The sequence below is a fragment of the Nomascus leucogenys genome, chromosome 14 (genome assembly GCF_006542625.1).
Source record: "Nomascus leucogenys isolate Asia chromosome 14, Asia_NLE_v1, whole genome shotgun sequence".
Classification (NCBI taxonomy): Eukaryota; Metazoa; Chordata; class Mammalia; order Primates; family Hylobatidae; genus Nomascus; species Nomascus leucogenys.
Window position 1 is genome coordinate 34,563,825 of NC_044394.1, and position 15,671 is coordinate 34,579,495.

Sequence of the window (15,671 nt, forward strand, 5' to 3'; positions counted from 1 at the left end):
AGCTGTGGCAGGGGCCGGGGGTGGGGGGCTGATGTCTGATCTACATAGGACACCAAAAACCAGTTAGAAACAGGTGTGCTATCTGCATAGGGCACAAATCTCTGGCAGCCCCTACCCCAGTCTTTTATTATGCAGGTGGGTTTTCAGCCTGAGCTGTGCTGTACTGGTCATTTCTTTCTTTCTGTACACATGCTAACAAAAAAGGGAAGATGGAGTTTCCATGGTGGACATTCCTGGCCCCCAGGTAGCCCTTTTCTGTTGGCACAGCGGCCAGCATTCACTTGTGCAAGCTTTCAGTTTCCTTATCTACATTTGTAACTTGATCTTTCAGGCTGCTCTTTGTTAGAAAAAAAAATTATTTTGGGGGCTGCTTTTTGTTTCAAGGGAAGTTCTGCCAAGGACTCTTTTGCCCTCACTATCTGTTTTTTTTTTTTCTTTTTTGAGATGGGGCCTCACTCTGTCACCCAGGCTGTGACTGGCATGATCTTGGCTCACTGCAACCTCCACCTCCCGGGTTCAAGTGATTCTCATGCCTCAGCCTCCTGAGTAGCTGGAATTACAGGCCCCCACCACCATACCCAGCTAACTTTTATATTTTTAATAGAGACAAGGTTTTACCATGTTGGCCAGGTTGGTCTTGAACTCCTGACCTCAAGTGATCCACCCACCTCGGCCTCCCAAAGTGCTGGGATTACAGGCATGAGCCACCACACCCGGCCTGCCCTCACTATCTGCCTAAACAATTTCTTTCTATCTCTTGTATCAGCAGGAGGTACTTGCAAAGCAGGAGTAGGCTGGTTGGGAGCTTTCTGAGAAAGCAGGTACCAGAAAGAGGTTCTAGGGGTGCCACTGAGAAAGCCACCCATAAGAATCACAGACATGGGGGGATGACCCACAGGCACTGGCCGGGAAACAACATATGCCAGAATCATGATGCTAAATGGAGGGGGTTAAGGAGATATATAAACCAATAGACTGTTAGTGAAGGAGGTCAGGAGCATGGAGTGCAGCACAGTTGGGTAAAGCACAATATTTCAAGAGCTGAGTCCATGAATTTGGCTGCCTAGTATCCTTTTATGTGACTATTTACAATAGTGAATGGGATATTGTAGAGAGTCTCAAATGTCAGGCTGCAGTGCCTAAAGTAAATCCAGCAGATGATGGGGAGCCATTGTGTATTTCTGAGCAGGGGAGGGACATTGTGAGAGTTTTTCTTTTTACGAAAACAAACCTGGCAAGACTCTGGGAAGACCAATCAGGAGTTAAGAATACTAGTTAGCAGACATCTGCACTTGTCTAAGAAGAAACCCTGAAATCTGAAATCTTGAATTGGAATGGTTGTGGTAGGAAATAAAAAAAAGGGAAAGAATGCAAAAGAGGCTGTAAAGCAACATTTTGCACGACAGTGGACTTGAATGTAGAGGAAAGGAGAGGGTAAAAAAATCAAAGCTATTGGGCTGGGTGCAGTGGCTCATGCCTGTAATCCCAGCACTTTGGGAGGCCTAGGTGGGCACATCACAAGGTCAAAAGATCAAGACCAGCCTGGCCAACAAGGTGAAACCCCGTCTCTACTAAAAACACACAAATTAGCTGGGCGTGGTGGCGCACACCTGTAGTCCCAGCTACTGGAGAGGCTGAGGCAGGAGAATCACTTGAACCTGAGAGGCAGAGGTTGCAGTGAGCCGAGATGGCGCCACTGCACTCCAGCCTGGCCACAGAGCAAGATTCCGTCTCAAACAAACAAAAAAAATGAATCTATTTTGAGAACTTCAGCTTCGCTTGACTGGAGGGAAGAGTGATCCCTTTCACAGAAACAGGGAGTGAACAAAAGGTAATGAACCCTCTCTGCCCCGTCCACACCCCCTCCTAGCTGAGAGTGCCATGGTTAACCCAGTGGCCTCTGGGTTATATGGATTATCCTCTCCTTTTTAAAAATAGGAACACGGCTGGGCATGATGGCTCATGCCTGTAATCTCAGCACTTTGGGAGGCCGAGGCAGGTGGATCACCTGAGGTCAGGAGTTCAAGACCAGCGTGGCCAACATGGTGAAACCCCATCTCTAGTAAAAAATACAAAAAAAAAATTAGCCAGGCGTGGTGGCGGGCGCCTGTAATCCCAGCTACTAGGGAGGCTAAGGCAGGAGAATTGCTTGAACCTGGGAGGCGGAGGGAGTGAGGCGGACTGCACTCCAGCCTGGGTGACTGAGCAAAGCTCCATCTCGAAAAAAAAAAAAAGGAACAGAAATTAGGTCCCCAAGATATGTAAACTTAAAGTTCTATAGCTTCCTTTCCACATCTCACATCTTTTTGCATCTCTAACCTTGCCAAGGATAACTAAAGTGAGGCTGTATTTTTTCATTTCTCCCTGAAATATTTTCGATAGAATCACTTCTGAAACCCATCCCAACCCCCCATACAGCACAAACAACAAAGAAACAGAAGATTCACCAAACATTTATGAACATCCAGCTGTTACAAAGACAAGGGACCAATTTGAAAAATCAGAATAAAGTCTCCTTGTTAAAGCTGCTGCAAGAAACAGGCAAGCAAAACTTAGAACATTTTTAATGTGTAATTTTTGCTTAAAGTTTTGGTAAGATGTTATATCATGGTAATTTGTCAGCAGTTCTGAAAGGGAACCATTTGTGTTCAGGAAAGATAGCTTAGAAGTGAAAAACACAGTTCCAGATTTTAAAACACAGTGAATGCAGTAACAGCCAATTTAAACTCTGCAAAATGCCAGATTGGTGAATTAAAAGACAAGTTTGAATTGTTTCAAAACTCAGAGGAGATGATAAAGAGATAAAAACAAAGAAAAGGCAAGAATATGGAAGAGAGAGATAGGAGATTCAAAAGACAGGAAAAGAATTCTAGAGGAGATGGCTGGGCATGGCGTCTCACGCCTGTAACCCCAGCACTTTGGGAGGCCGAGGCGGGCAGATAATTTGAGGTCAGGAGTTCAAGACTAGCCTGGTCAACATAGTGAAACCCTGTCTCTACTAAAAATACAAAAATTTGCTGGGGGTGGTGGCGCAGCCCTGTAATCCCAGCTACTCAGGAGGCTGAGGTAGGAGAATCGCTTGAACCCAGGAGGCTGAAGTTGCAGTGAACTGAATTTGCGCCATTGCACTCCAGCCTGGGTGACAGAGTGAGACTTTCTCTCAAAAAAATAAAAGAAAAAACTATTCTAGAGGAGAGAAAGAAGAATTACTCCAGCCAACATTTATTAAATGTTTAGTAAGTGCTAGGCATTTAATTATATTGTTTAACACATACAGCAGCCTATCGAGGGAAATCACTGTCATCATTCACATTTGCAGATAAGGAAACTAATGTTTAGAAAGTTAACCATTTTGTTCAGTAGTAAACAGCTAATTAAAGGAGAGGCTAAGTCCCGAACCTAGCATCTGTTTCCCAAAAAGTAGACAAATCCTCTGAATAAGGGCCTCTTTTCTTTTTTTTTTTTTTTTTTTTTTTTTTTGAGACAGAGTCTCTCTCTGTCACCCACGCTGGAGTGCAGTGGCGCGATCTCGGCTCACTGCAAGCTCTGCCTCCTGGGTTCACGCCATTCTCCTGCCTCAGCCTCCCAAGTAGATGGGATTACAGGTGCCTGCCACCACGCCCGGCTAATTTTTTGTATTTTTAGTAGAGACGGGGTTTCACCATGTTAGCCAGGATGGTCTCGATCTCCTGACCTCGTAATCCACCCGCCTCGGCCTCCCAAAGTGCTGGGATTACAGGCGTGAGCCACTGCGCCCGGCCTGGGCCTCTTTTCTTAGAAAGCCCTCTGCATGTGTTTTGGTAACTCCAATGTCCACAGAGGAACCCGCTTTCTCATTCCTCTCTCAAATCACACTCACCTACTGTCTCCCTTCTGCCCCCCCAGGCACCGATGAAGACGCCATTATTAGCGTCCTTGCCTACCGCAACACTGCCCAGCGTCAGGAGATCAGGACGGCCTACAAGAGCTCCATCGGCAGGGTAGGCCACAGTCTTTCCTGCTCTGTCTGGCTGACTTGGCAGCAACAGGAAGCAGGGCCTCTTCCTGATCTAGGTTCCTGAAGTGACCCTGTGTTTTAAAAGATCGATCCTTTGTCTTGTTTAAAGGTGTTCTCGAGGCCAGGTGTGGTGGTTCACACCTGTAATCCCAGCACTTTGGGAGGCCGAGGTGGGTGGATCACTTGAGGTCAGGAGTTTGAGACCAACCTGGCCAACATGGTGAAACCCCATCTTTACTTAAAAATACAAAAATTAGCCGGGTGTGGTGCTAGGCATCTGTAATCCTACCTACTTTGTAAGCTAAGGCAGAAGAATTGCTTGAACGAGTAGGTGGAGAGCCAAGATCATGACACTGCACTCCAGCCTGGGTAACAGAGCAAGACTCCATCTCAAAAAAAAAAGAATAGTGATTCGTCTCCTTCTTAGTCAATTGATCTTAAACAGGTTCTTGAACTCTCTGACCCATTCCAGGAGGAAATGTGAATAAACATCTTTAGAATTTGGTTCATTTTCCAAATAATTATATTTGGAAACTATATCTTAGGAATTGAGCCTTAAGAAATAATCATGAATGATCACAAAGATACAACTAAATGCCTTATGTATATAACAGTAGAAAAATAGAAACAGGTGACTAGTTAAAGAAATTAGGCTGGGTGTGGTGGCTCACACCTGTAATCCTAGCACTTTGGGAGGCTGAGGTGAGTGGATCACCTGAGGTCAGGAGTTCGAGACCAGCCTGACCAACATGGTGAAACCCCGTCTCTACTAAAAATACAAAAAAATTAGCTGGGCATGGTGGCGGGCATCTGTAATCCCAGCTACTTGGGAGACAGGCAGGAGAATCGCTTGAATCTGGGAGGAGGAGTCTGCAGTGAGTCGAGATCATGCCACTGCACTCCAGCCTAGGCAACAGAGCAAGATGCCACCTAAAAAAAAAAAAAAGAGGAAATTATATTGCACCTATCTATAGAAATCACAGCTGCTAAAAAGGTTATCAGTGAATATTGACTTGGAAGTATATTGAAGACATATTGTTAAGTAGGCAAATACATTTACCTCGGTGTCTATAAACATATTCACCTCAAGGCTCCTTTACCTCTTAAATTTTTTAGGACTTTTGGTTTTGTGGGTTATATCTTGATATTTGCCCTATTAGAAACTAAAACTGACGGCATTTAAAAATAGATATTTGTTAACTTAGTAAAAATAATAAGCACATTGTATGTTACTGTAAATAACATTTTAATGAAAAATAGCTATATATCCCAAAACAAAAAAACATTTAGTGAGAAGATTGGCATTGTTTTACATTTTGCAGGTCTCTTTTAATGTCTGGCTTAATGAAAGACAGATGGCTTCTCATATCTGTTTCTACTTCAATTTGTTATGATATGTGGTTTTGGTTGGGGTATATGAAGAAAATCTGGTCTTGTACAGATACGTACTTGAAAATGGGGGTAGTATTTGAACAGACAGTTGTTGATGCACAGACAATGTCAAATAGCCTTAGGAAAACCCCGCTGTATGCTTGTGGAAGAATGACAGTGAAAAGGCAAATAACATCTGAATGTTATTCTGAAGATAGGTTTGACTTGCAGGCCCCTTGAAAGGGTCTTGGAGACCCCAGACATCCCCGGACCACACCTGGAGAGTAGCTGGTCTAATTTGCTATAGCAGTTGAGCGGAGCTACCTTCTTGCATTGCAGGACTTGATAGACGACCTGAAGTCAGAACTGAGTGGCAACTTCGAGCAGGTGATTGTGGGGATGATGACGCCCACAGTGCTGTATGACGTGCAAGAGCTGCGAAGGGCCATGAAGGTCTGTGCTCTTCTTCTCATGCTCTTGGTGCTGTTGGTGCAAACGCTGATGTGCTTTCTTAAGAAACTGCCACCCAATAACAAAGACATGGAAGCAACCTAAATGCCCATCAATGGTAGACTGGATAAAGAAAATGTGGTACATGTACACCATGGAATAGCTATAAAAAGGAACAAGATCATATCTTCTGGAGGAACATGGATGGAGCTGGAGGTCATTGTCCTTAGCAAACTAAGGCAGGAACAGAAAATCAAATACCATACGTTTTCACTTACAAGTGGGAGCTAAATGATGAAAACACATGGACACATAGAGGGGAACAACACACACTGGGGCCTGTTGGAGGATGGAGGGTGGGAGGAGGGAGAGGATCAGGAAAAATAACTAATGGGTACTAGGCTTAATACCTGGGTGATGAAATAATCTGTACAACAAACCCCCATGACACAAGTTTATCTATATAACAAACCTGCACATGTACCCCTGAACTTAAAGTAAAAGTTAAATTTTTGTAAAAAAGAAAGAAACTATGACCAAGGCCTTCTGAGAGTGGCAGGTGTAAAGTATAGGAGATTTTCCTTCATTTATGACAACTTGAAAACATCATTACTTTACACTATACCCATTATAATTTAAAAATTATTTTCCAAAAAGTTAGGGAATCATTTGCTCCTTCCTGTGGCTCAAAGGGGAGTGATTATAATTGTCACTTTTAGTACAGCTCTAGGGACTGTGGTCATGTTAACTACTTTCGAGATATGTAACTTTATGACTGACACTTTGGGGGCCTCCAGGTCTACTATAGGCTTAGAACTGGCAAAAGGGTTCTTGGCTTCCCTAGATGACCTACCCGCTGTGCCCTAGCCTGGGTCTGCCGAATTTTAATGATCAAGTATGTAATGCAAATACAAATGGTCCCCAACTTAGGATGGTTCTACTTAAAAATTTTCAGTGTGTTGTACCCTCATCATAAGTCGAGGAGTACAATTATCCTCCTCAACCATGTCAATAAATACTCAGACTTGTGGAAGGTTCTGGGCCAGGCTCTGGGAAAGCAAAGAGGTGACAAAGCCTTTGCAGGAAAATTCTGCCCTTCGGAGGAAGAGAGCAGGAGAGGTCAAGGAAAAGTGAAGTCCCCAGAGGGCAGAAACCCTACCTATCCGGGCACAGTACCTAACGCACAGTAAACAGCCTAGAAATGTTTGTTATTACTCCTAATTATTATGGCAAACACTTTGGGTTTCAGGTGGGACAATAAAAGTGAACAAATCCTGTTGCTAGAATCCAGTGGATTGTCTTTATTCTCTGCAGATTCATGGCTGTATTCTTTCTGTGTCTGGGCCTCAGCTTTGTAAACTGGCTCATATAGCCCTGTCCTCTGGTTTCTTGTTTAGGGAGCCGGCACTGATGAGGGCTGCCTAATTGAGATCCTGGCCTCCCGGACCCCTGAGGAGATCCGGCGCATAAGCCAAACCTACCAGCAGCGTACGTGACATCCGCAGTGGCCCTGGCTGAGGTTTCGCTGCGATCAGAGAATGAGGGTAGTAGCGGGTGGTTGTTTGCTGATTAGACTTTTCATAGAATGCCGAGCATGAGGGATCCTCGGTGCCAAGCTCTGCTTCGAGGGAGATCCCTGTTTAGGCAAATGGAGGTCTGTTGGCTTCTTAAGATTTCTCAGGTGAAGATGACACTATTTTTCCTACCCAGTGCAGTATTTTATTACCCTAAAAGTTGGAAAGTTGTTCCTTATTATCAGACAAAGAATCTAAGGTACTTGTTCAAAAGTGGTGGCACCAGCAGATCTTAGCATTCCAAGAAATGGTCTGGAGGGGCCGTCTGGCCCAAATTCTTCCCTTCAGACTGGACTATATATCCTCCAGCCAAATCAGAATGACAGCCATTCACTCCCCCTTAGAGACCTCCAGAGAGTGATACATATGAAGTGCCTTTAAAAAATGCCTGACTTTTTGCCCTAAGAATATAACTAAAAATGCACAAAGGTTTAGATCTCACAGTGTTTATTCAGTATTGTCTACATTAGCTAAAAATGCCCAACAGTAGCAGATTGTCTAAACAAAATATTATACACTTACACAATGAACTATTATGTAGTCATTAAAACTTATATTAAAGAGTATTTTTTTCTTTTATTTAACCTTTTTTTTTTTGAGACAGAGTCTCACTCTGTTGCTCAGGCTGGAATGCAACGGCCCCGTCATAGCTCACTGCAACCTCAACCTCCTGGGCTTCAGCAATCCACCCACTGCAGCCCAGGTGTGCACCACCATACCCAGCTAATTTTTGTATTTTTTGTAGAGATGGGGTTTCGCCATGCTGCCCAGGCTGGTCTCAAACTCCTGGGCTGAAGCAATCTGCCCACCTCAGCCTCCCAAAGTGCTGGGATTACGGATGTGAGCCACTACCCCTGGCCAAGAATATTATTAAAATATTTATTAAATGGTGTGGTATATATAAGTGAAAAAGACAAGCCATAAAATAGTATGCTGTGATCCCATTTTTTAAAAAATTAACACAGTTAATAACACAGTATTTTTTAAATAAATGAAAATAATGTGTGTATGTGGGGGAAAATGAGGAAGGATATTTACAGAAATGTTATCAATGATTATTATTTCTGGGTGATTAGATTGCAGTGGAGTTCCTCGCCTTGTCCCTTCTTTTTACTTATTTATTTTTTCCTAAGTCTTCTGTGGTCAACATGTGTTACCTTTATAGAAAGAAAACAACCACAATAAGAGCTTTGTGGGAAGTGTTCAGAGCAGGAGATTCTAAACCTTAGGAGTCTGGATTTAGCAACCCAATCCCCACATCTGCCCAGTGAGGGTTTTCTTCCCTGAGGGCTGTGAAGGGCTGGAGCTTCTCTTTTTGTTTTTGCTTTTTAAAAATTAATAATGAAGAAGTGATTTTTAATTTCTTGCTGAAGCTCCCCCTGCCTATTTTTTTTGACACAGGATCTTGCTCTGTGGCCCAGGCTGGAGTACAGTGGCATGATCATGGCTCACTGCAGCCTTGACCTCCCCAGGCTGAGGTGATCCTCCCACCTCAGCCTCCCCTGTAGCTGGGACTACAAACATGTGCCAACATACCCAGCTAATTTTTGTATTTTTTGTAGAGATGGGGGTTCACCATGTTGCCCAGGCTGGTTTCGAACTCCTGGACTCAAGCAGTCTGCCCTCCTCAGCCTCCCAAAGTGTTAGGATTACAGGCATGAGCCATTGTGCTCGGCCATGGAGCTTCTCGTGGATAACCTGTCAGAACCTCCCAAGTGAGAGACGTGGCAGAAAGGCATATGCTAGGATTTGCATTTGACAGCACTCCGACCTCAGCCCCGCCCCAAAGCTGGGTTCAGAAGCTCCTATCTGGTTGCCTTCCATCAGTGAAGCAGCAGGGGCTACTCCACAGCTGTGGTTCCCTCTGCATCACTGAGAACCACATTCAGATCGGACCCCTGAGTGGCAGGAAGCACAGAGGGAGGATTTCAGACCCAGCTTTTTCAACCCCACATTTTAAGAAACAGGAATATCTTGGCCGGGTTCAATGGCTCATGCCTATAATCCCAGAATTTTGGGAGGCCAAGGCAGGCGGATCACCTGAGGTCAGGAGTTCGAGCCCAGCCTAGCCAAAATGACAGAACCTGTCTCTACTAAAATACAAAAATTAGCCAGGCATGGTGGGGCGCACCTGTAATCCCAGCTACTCGGGAGGCTGAGGCAGGAGAATTGCATGAACCCAGGAGGCGGAGGTTGCAGTGAGCTGAGATGGTGCCACTGCACTCCAGACTCCAGCCTGGGCAACAGAGTGTGACTCCATCTCAAAAGAAACAAAACAAAAACGGGAATATCCTGTGACAGGATAAGCTGCTCTTGACCATTTTACCAGAGTTTAGTTTTTGAAAAACTGTGTGTGGGGTGAAAAACCCTCATGATAAGCTGCTTCCGTAAGCAGGCTGGTCTTGAGGGGACAGATTGCTCTAGAGTGTGACAGGGCATTGGGCAAGACTCTTTATTCTGAAGTAGCTAATTTCACTCTCTTGCTAGAATATGGACGGAGCCTTGAAGATGACATTCGCTCTGACACATCGTTCATGTTCCAGCGAGTGCTGGTGTCTCTGTCAGCTGTGAGTGACTGCTTCTGATGGGGGGCGGGTTTTATCGAAATGTCCACTCTATCCCCTTTGCCAGCCTTTCTCATCCTTTCAGCCCCTGACATGTGGATATTCCCCAGGTAGTGTTCTCAGACCCCTCTGTTCCTTTATCTTATTTCTCCTTCAGAGACTCTGGCTAATCCTGCCTGTCCATTTGTTCTACTTTAATTTGATATTTACAAGTACCTAATACCTGCCAGGTCCCCCTGTCACTCAGTGCACTGAGAGTTATGAAGATGATTCAGAGGCAGTTCCTGGGCCTTAAGAGTATATATTGTCATAAGGGAATACACCAGGTACATTGTTGCTAGAAGGCATGAAAAGATTACATGCCAAAGGAGAGGCGCATAGGAAAAAGAAGATTCAAGGAGAAAATTTGGTTGTAGAAACAAAGAAAAAGCTTCATGACAGAGATGCTGGTTCAGAGAGGACTTGGAGGATTACTAGAATTTCAGGAGGCAGAGACGTGGGTGGGTGTATTCCAGACAGGAAGAACAGCAAGAACAAGGCAGAGAACATGGGGTTCAGGGAACAACTGGCTGAACAGTTGGGCTGGTGATTCTGGAAACAGGGTGGGAGGATAAACTGGAATTCTATGTTGGGAGAAGTTTACACTTACTTGGGAGCAGTAGATGATGTGATGATGACAACGATGATGGGAGTGATGTGACTGGAGCTGCACTTTCAGAAGAGTAATGTAATAGTGACGTGTAGGATGAACAGTGACAAGGAACTGGAGGCTGAACGACCAGGTAGGAAGCTACATGGAAAATTCCAGCTGGAAAATAAAGCAGGACTGAGCTAGGTAGGGCAGGGTTGCCTGAAAAGGGAAGCTGGAGACTTCAGACATTTCACATCACTTCCCAATTGCATCTTTATCCCCGGCCTTCTTCCTGAGCGTGAGACTCTCATTTCACATTGCTTTTTAGATGTTTTGTTATGGATATTCTACTATCCCCTTAATGAACTGAACCGGAACTCATTTTCCCTTCAAACCAGCTCTTCTTCCGGACTTGCCTGTTTCTGTTAATATTGCTGTTGTTCCTCCTCCACCTAAAGAAGCAGAACCCTGGAAATCATCTCCAATTTCCACATTGCTCGTCACCAATATTTACTTAGTAACGCCTGCCTGTGTCTCATATTGCTTTCCCACTTTCTCTTTTCCTCCCATATTTACCACTCTGATGAGCCATGCCTAGACCATAGAACATCGAGACAGTATAACAATAAAAATAGCCTAAAAACTAGAGGCAAGTAGCCCATTTTATCATTTGTTAGCATTCTTCAGAGGCTTCCACCCTGCCTTCTTGTGAGCTGGTGTTGGTGAGGGGTAGGGGGACATTTTAATGGGATCCTCAAGTCCCACCATAGGTCCCATATTCTCTTGACTCTCCACTGTTCCCAAACTCCCCACCTTTTTTTTTTTTTTTTTTTTTTTTTTTTAAGATTCAAGGTCTTGCTATGTTTCCCAGGCCAGCTCTTCACAGGTGCCATCTTAGCTCACTGCCTTGAACTCCTGAACTCAAGACATCCTCCCACCTCAGCCTCGAGTAGCTGGAACTACAAGCACACCCCGACCCCCTTTTGGCAGAGGTTGATCAATGTAGATTTACCAGTTAGGAAGGCATGAGTCAGCTGGGAAGACACAGGAGAGTGGGGTGGTGGGGGAGGCCAGGAGATAGTGAAGGGAGCTGTCCCTGGGAAGCTTCTCCTGCTATTGGCAGAGGCACTCATGCAACGTTAGGGGCCACACTGAGGCTCAGCCCTCTAGGCACACATCAGAGCCATGGTAATAATGCGAGCACATTTAGAGGGTATCTATCCTCCCTCCCTGGGTCTGAAGCCCCACTTCTCATGGTATTTTGTCTCATTACTCTAGACCTGCTATCTTAATGGTGTCCCCAGATCTTCATGTATACTCTCAAATTATTTTTTGTTTGTTTTTCTCATCCTCAGGGTGGGAGGGATGAAGGAAATTATCTGGACGATGCTCTCATGAGACAGGATGCCCAGGTTGGTAGAACTGCAGCTTCTTTCTTCCAGCTTTCTTCTCTTTCGCCAATAAGACAGGCCTTAGTGGGTGGACAGCATCTTATGTGACAGTGTATATTAGCCAGGTTTGGATATGTTCTTTAAAAATATTCCCACAGATAGCCTTTAATAACAGGTTTCTTACAGAGGTACCTGGGGCTGGACATCATTATATAAGCACTCCTGGGTTCCAAGTTTCTCAACATTAGGACCATTGTGTGGCAATCCCAGAGAACCACTGTCTTCTGAATCCTGTAGAGGTGAAAGAGACTGTTCACTGTGCATTTTTACTTCATCAAAGAGGACATTCGATAGGACCCATATAAAATAGCTTGACACAGTGTATACCCTGCTGGGTAAAATTAATAGCAAACCCCAAGAAGCATTTGCCTCTCTGTTTCTCAGCCCAGTGATGGTTGTCCTGGAACCAGATCAGCTGTGGCCAGATAACACTAACAATAATAGCTAATAAAAAGTGGGTCATTACCAGTTACCAAACACTGTTCTAAATTTTTTTCTTTTTTTTGAGATGGAGTTTTACTCTTGTTGCCCAGGCTGGAGTGCAATGGCACGATCTTGGCTCACTGCAACCTCTGCCTCCTAGGTTCAAGTGATTCTCCTGCCTCAGCCTCCCAAATAGCTGGGATTACAGGTGCCTGCCACCATACCCGGCTAATTTTTTGTATTTTTAGTAGAGACGGGTTTTCACCATGTTGGCCAGGCTGGTCTTGAACTCCTGACCTCAGGTGATCCACCTGCCTCGGCCTCCCAAAGTGCTGAGATTACAGGCATGAGCCATTGTGCCCGACCCATTGTTCTAAATTCTATATTAAGTATGTCATTGAATCTTTGCAATAACTTCATAAGGTAAATATTGCTATCCCCATTTTACAAACAAGGAAACTGAGGCTCAGAGAGGTCAAGTACCTTGCTCAAGCTCAGACAGATAATAAAGGGCAGAGCTAGGATTTGAACCAATTGGCATCTAGACCCAGTATTCTCTATTTTTTTTTTTTTTTTGAGACAGGGTCTCACTGTCATCCAGACTGGAGTGCGGTGGCGTGATCTTAGCTCACCGCAACCTCCCCCTCCCAAGTTCAAGCAATTCTCCCACCTCAGCCTCCCGAGTAGCTGGGATTACAGGATTCACCGCCACCACCTGGCTAGTTTTTGTATTTTTAGTAGAGATAGGGTTTCAACATGTTGGCCAGGCTGGTCTTGAATGCCTGACCTCAAATGATCCACCTGCCGTGGCCTCCCAAAGTGTGGGGATTACAGGCATGAGCCACCGCGCTTGGCCATAGACCCAGTATTCTTAACCAATACATAACCATAATGAGGGATTGGTTCCATTCAGTTTGTGAGGTATGAACAACTTTGTTTTATGCAAAAAAAAGAACCTGTTGCTTTCATTAGAGGGGAGAGAGGTATGTGTGTGGCTTGGGCTTCTTGGAGCACAGCAGCTGAGTTTCAAGAAGGAGCACCCAGAAAGCAAGCATTCCAAACAGAACCAATGGCAGGTGCATGATTGTTTATGATCTAGCCTCAGAAATCAGTGTCACTTCCACTAACCTGTATTTTATTCTTTTTTTTTTTTTTTTTTTTTTTGAGATAGGGTCTTGCCCTGTCTCCCAGGCTGGTGTGCAGTGGCATGATCTCGGCCCACTGTAACCTTCGCCTCCCAGGCTCAAGTGATCCCCCTACCTCAGCCTCCTGAGTAGCTGGACTACAGGCGTGTGCCACCATGCCTGGCTAATTTTTAAATATTTTTTTTGGTAGAGGTGGGGTTTTGCCATATTGCCCAGGCTGGTCTCAAACTCCTGGGCTCAAGCAACCTACCTGCCTTGGCCTTCCAAAGTGCTATGATTACAGGCATGAGCCACCATGCCCAGCCCACTACTATGCTTTATTAATTAAAGCAATGTATTAGTCAGAATTCTTCAGAGGAACAGAACAAATAGAGAGAAAGAGAGAGACAGAGAGACAGACACAGAGGGGTGTGTGTGTGTGTATGTGTGTGTGTCTGTGTGTGTGTGTGTGTGAGAGAGAGAGAGAGAGAGAGAAAGAGAGAGAGGATGGAGGTGGGCAAGTACCAGGATCTTCAGAGGGAGTCAGCAAGCTGGAGATGCAGGACAGCCTATGGTTTTGTTCCAGTCTGAGTCCAAAGGCCTGAGAACCAGGAGCAGTTCCCATCTGAAGGCCAGCAGGCTGGAAACCCATGAAGAGCTGACATTCCAGTTCAAGTCCAAAGGCAGGAAAAAAAAACTGATGTCCTAGCTCAAGGCAGTCAGGCAGGAAGACTCCCTCTTACTCTTGGGAAGGTCAGCCTTCTTGTTCTTGAAAACAAAAGCTTTGGCCGGGCGCGGTGGCTCACGCTTGTAATCCCAGCACTTTGGGAGGCCGAGGCGGGCGGATCACGAGGTCAGGAGATCGAGACCACGGTGAAACCCCGTCTCTACTAAAAATACAAAAAAATTAGCCGGGCGTGGTGGCGGGCGCCTGTAGTCCCAGCTGCTCGGAGAGGCTGAGGCGGGAGAATGGCGTGAACCCGGGAGGCGGAGCTTGCAGTGAGCCGAGATTGCACCACTGCACTCCAGCCTGGGCGACAGAGCGAGACTCCGTCTCAAAAAAAAAAAAAAAAAAAAAGAAAACAAAAGCTTTCAGCTGATTGTATGAGGGCCCCTCCTCCATATTGGATCATCCAAAAACCCTCACAGAAACACCCAGAATAATGTTTGAGCAAAAATCTGGGTAACCCATGGCCCAGTCAGGTTGACATAAAATAAATTGTCACAAGCCTGTTGAGATTCAAGTTTCAGAAGCACTGAATAAGATGAACTCTTTTAAATTAGGTGAATTAGATGAACACTTTCAGCTTTAAATTTTTATGATTGTGAATTGACTCTAAAGCAGTGAGGGAATCAAAGAAAGAAGTGAAAAAATGGGAGAGTATATGGAGGTAAGCCCAATAAGCGACAATATGTGTGAGTTAAAATCTTTTTGAGAAATGTAACAGGCTAGCTGCTTATTATAAATGAACAGTAATTCTGATTTAGCAATAAGGTAGTTAAATTGAGCAGAATCAGTTTCCTGTATTCCTACCTGGTTGGGATGTAAGCAATTGGCAATGCGTCCCTGGTTCTACTGTGAGACCTGTAGCCTCAGGAAAATCACAGATCATTCTAGAGCAGGGCTATGCAATAGAACTCCCCGCAGTGATGAGAACATTCCACATCTGCACTGTCCTGTATGGGTGACTACTGGCTACCTGTAGCCGCTGGGTACTTGAAATGAGGCTAATGTGATTGAAGAGCTGAATTTTAAATTGTACTTAATTTTAATTAAAATTTAAACGTCACATGTGGTTAGTGGCAACTGTAGGGGACAGCCCAAATCTAGGGCATTTCTTTTAGCTCTTAAGATAGAACCATGTAGTCTCCAGCTAGGGAACTGCTAGTGTTTGCCTTGACTCCCAGGGAGGTATGACAGGGTCCCAAGAGCCTTATGCCTGAGGAAGGATCCTGAGTCATTTCCACTCACCACCACCATTTCCACCCCTATCACCAACAAAATAAAACTAAGCCAGCTCAGCTCTTTGAGCTTCTGGAAATATTTGCCTGTGTCCTGGCACATCCTTTTTGGAATTTTAGACTT

General features: G+C 44.9%; 1 protein-coding gene across 4 annotated transcripts in view; it reads left to right on the top strand.

Annotated features, from left to right (window-relative positions):
- ANXA4 (annexin A4) overlaps positions 1-15,671 on the top strand; it is an 86,639-nt gene that overhangs the window by 61,081 nt on the left and 9,887 nt on the right. For 3 of the 4 annotated variants that reach the window (XM_030828049.1, XM_004090367.3, XM_030828048.1), the window contains 5 exons: positions 3,886-3,980; positions 5,708-5,821; positions 7,216-7,306; positions 9,880-9,959; positions 11,943-11,999. In XM_030828049.1, the coding sequence (XP_030683909.1) occupies positions 3,886-3,980; positions 5,708-5,821; positions 7,216-7,306; positions 9,880-9,959; positions 11,943-11,999 (437 nt within the window). Of the gene's footprint in view, positions 1-2,418; positions 2,542-3,885; positions 3,981-5,707; positions 5,822-7,215; positions 7,307-9,879; positions 9,960-11,942; positions 12,000-15,671 lie in introns of all 4 variants that reach the window. The other variant, XM_030828051.1, reaches the window with a different exon arrangement.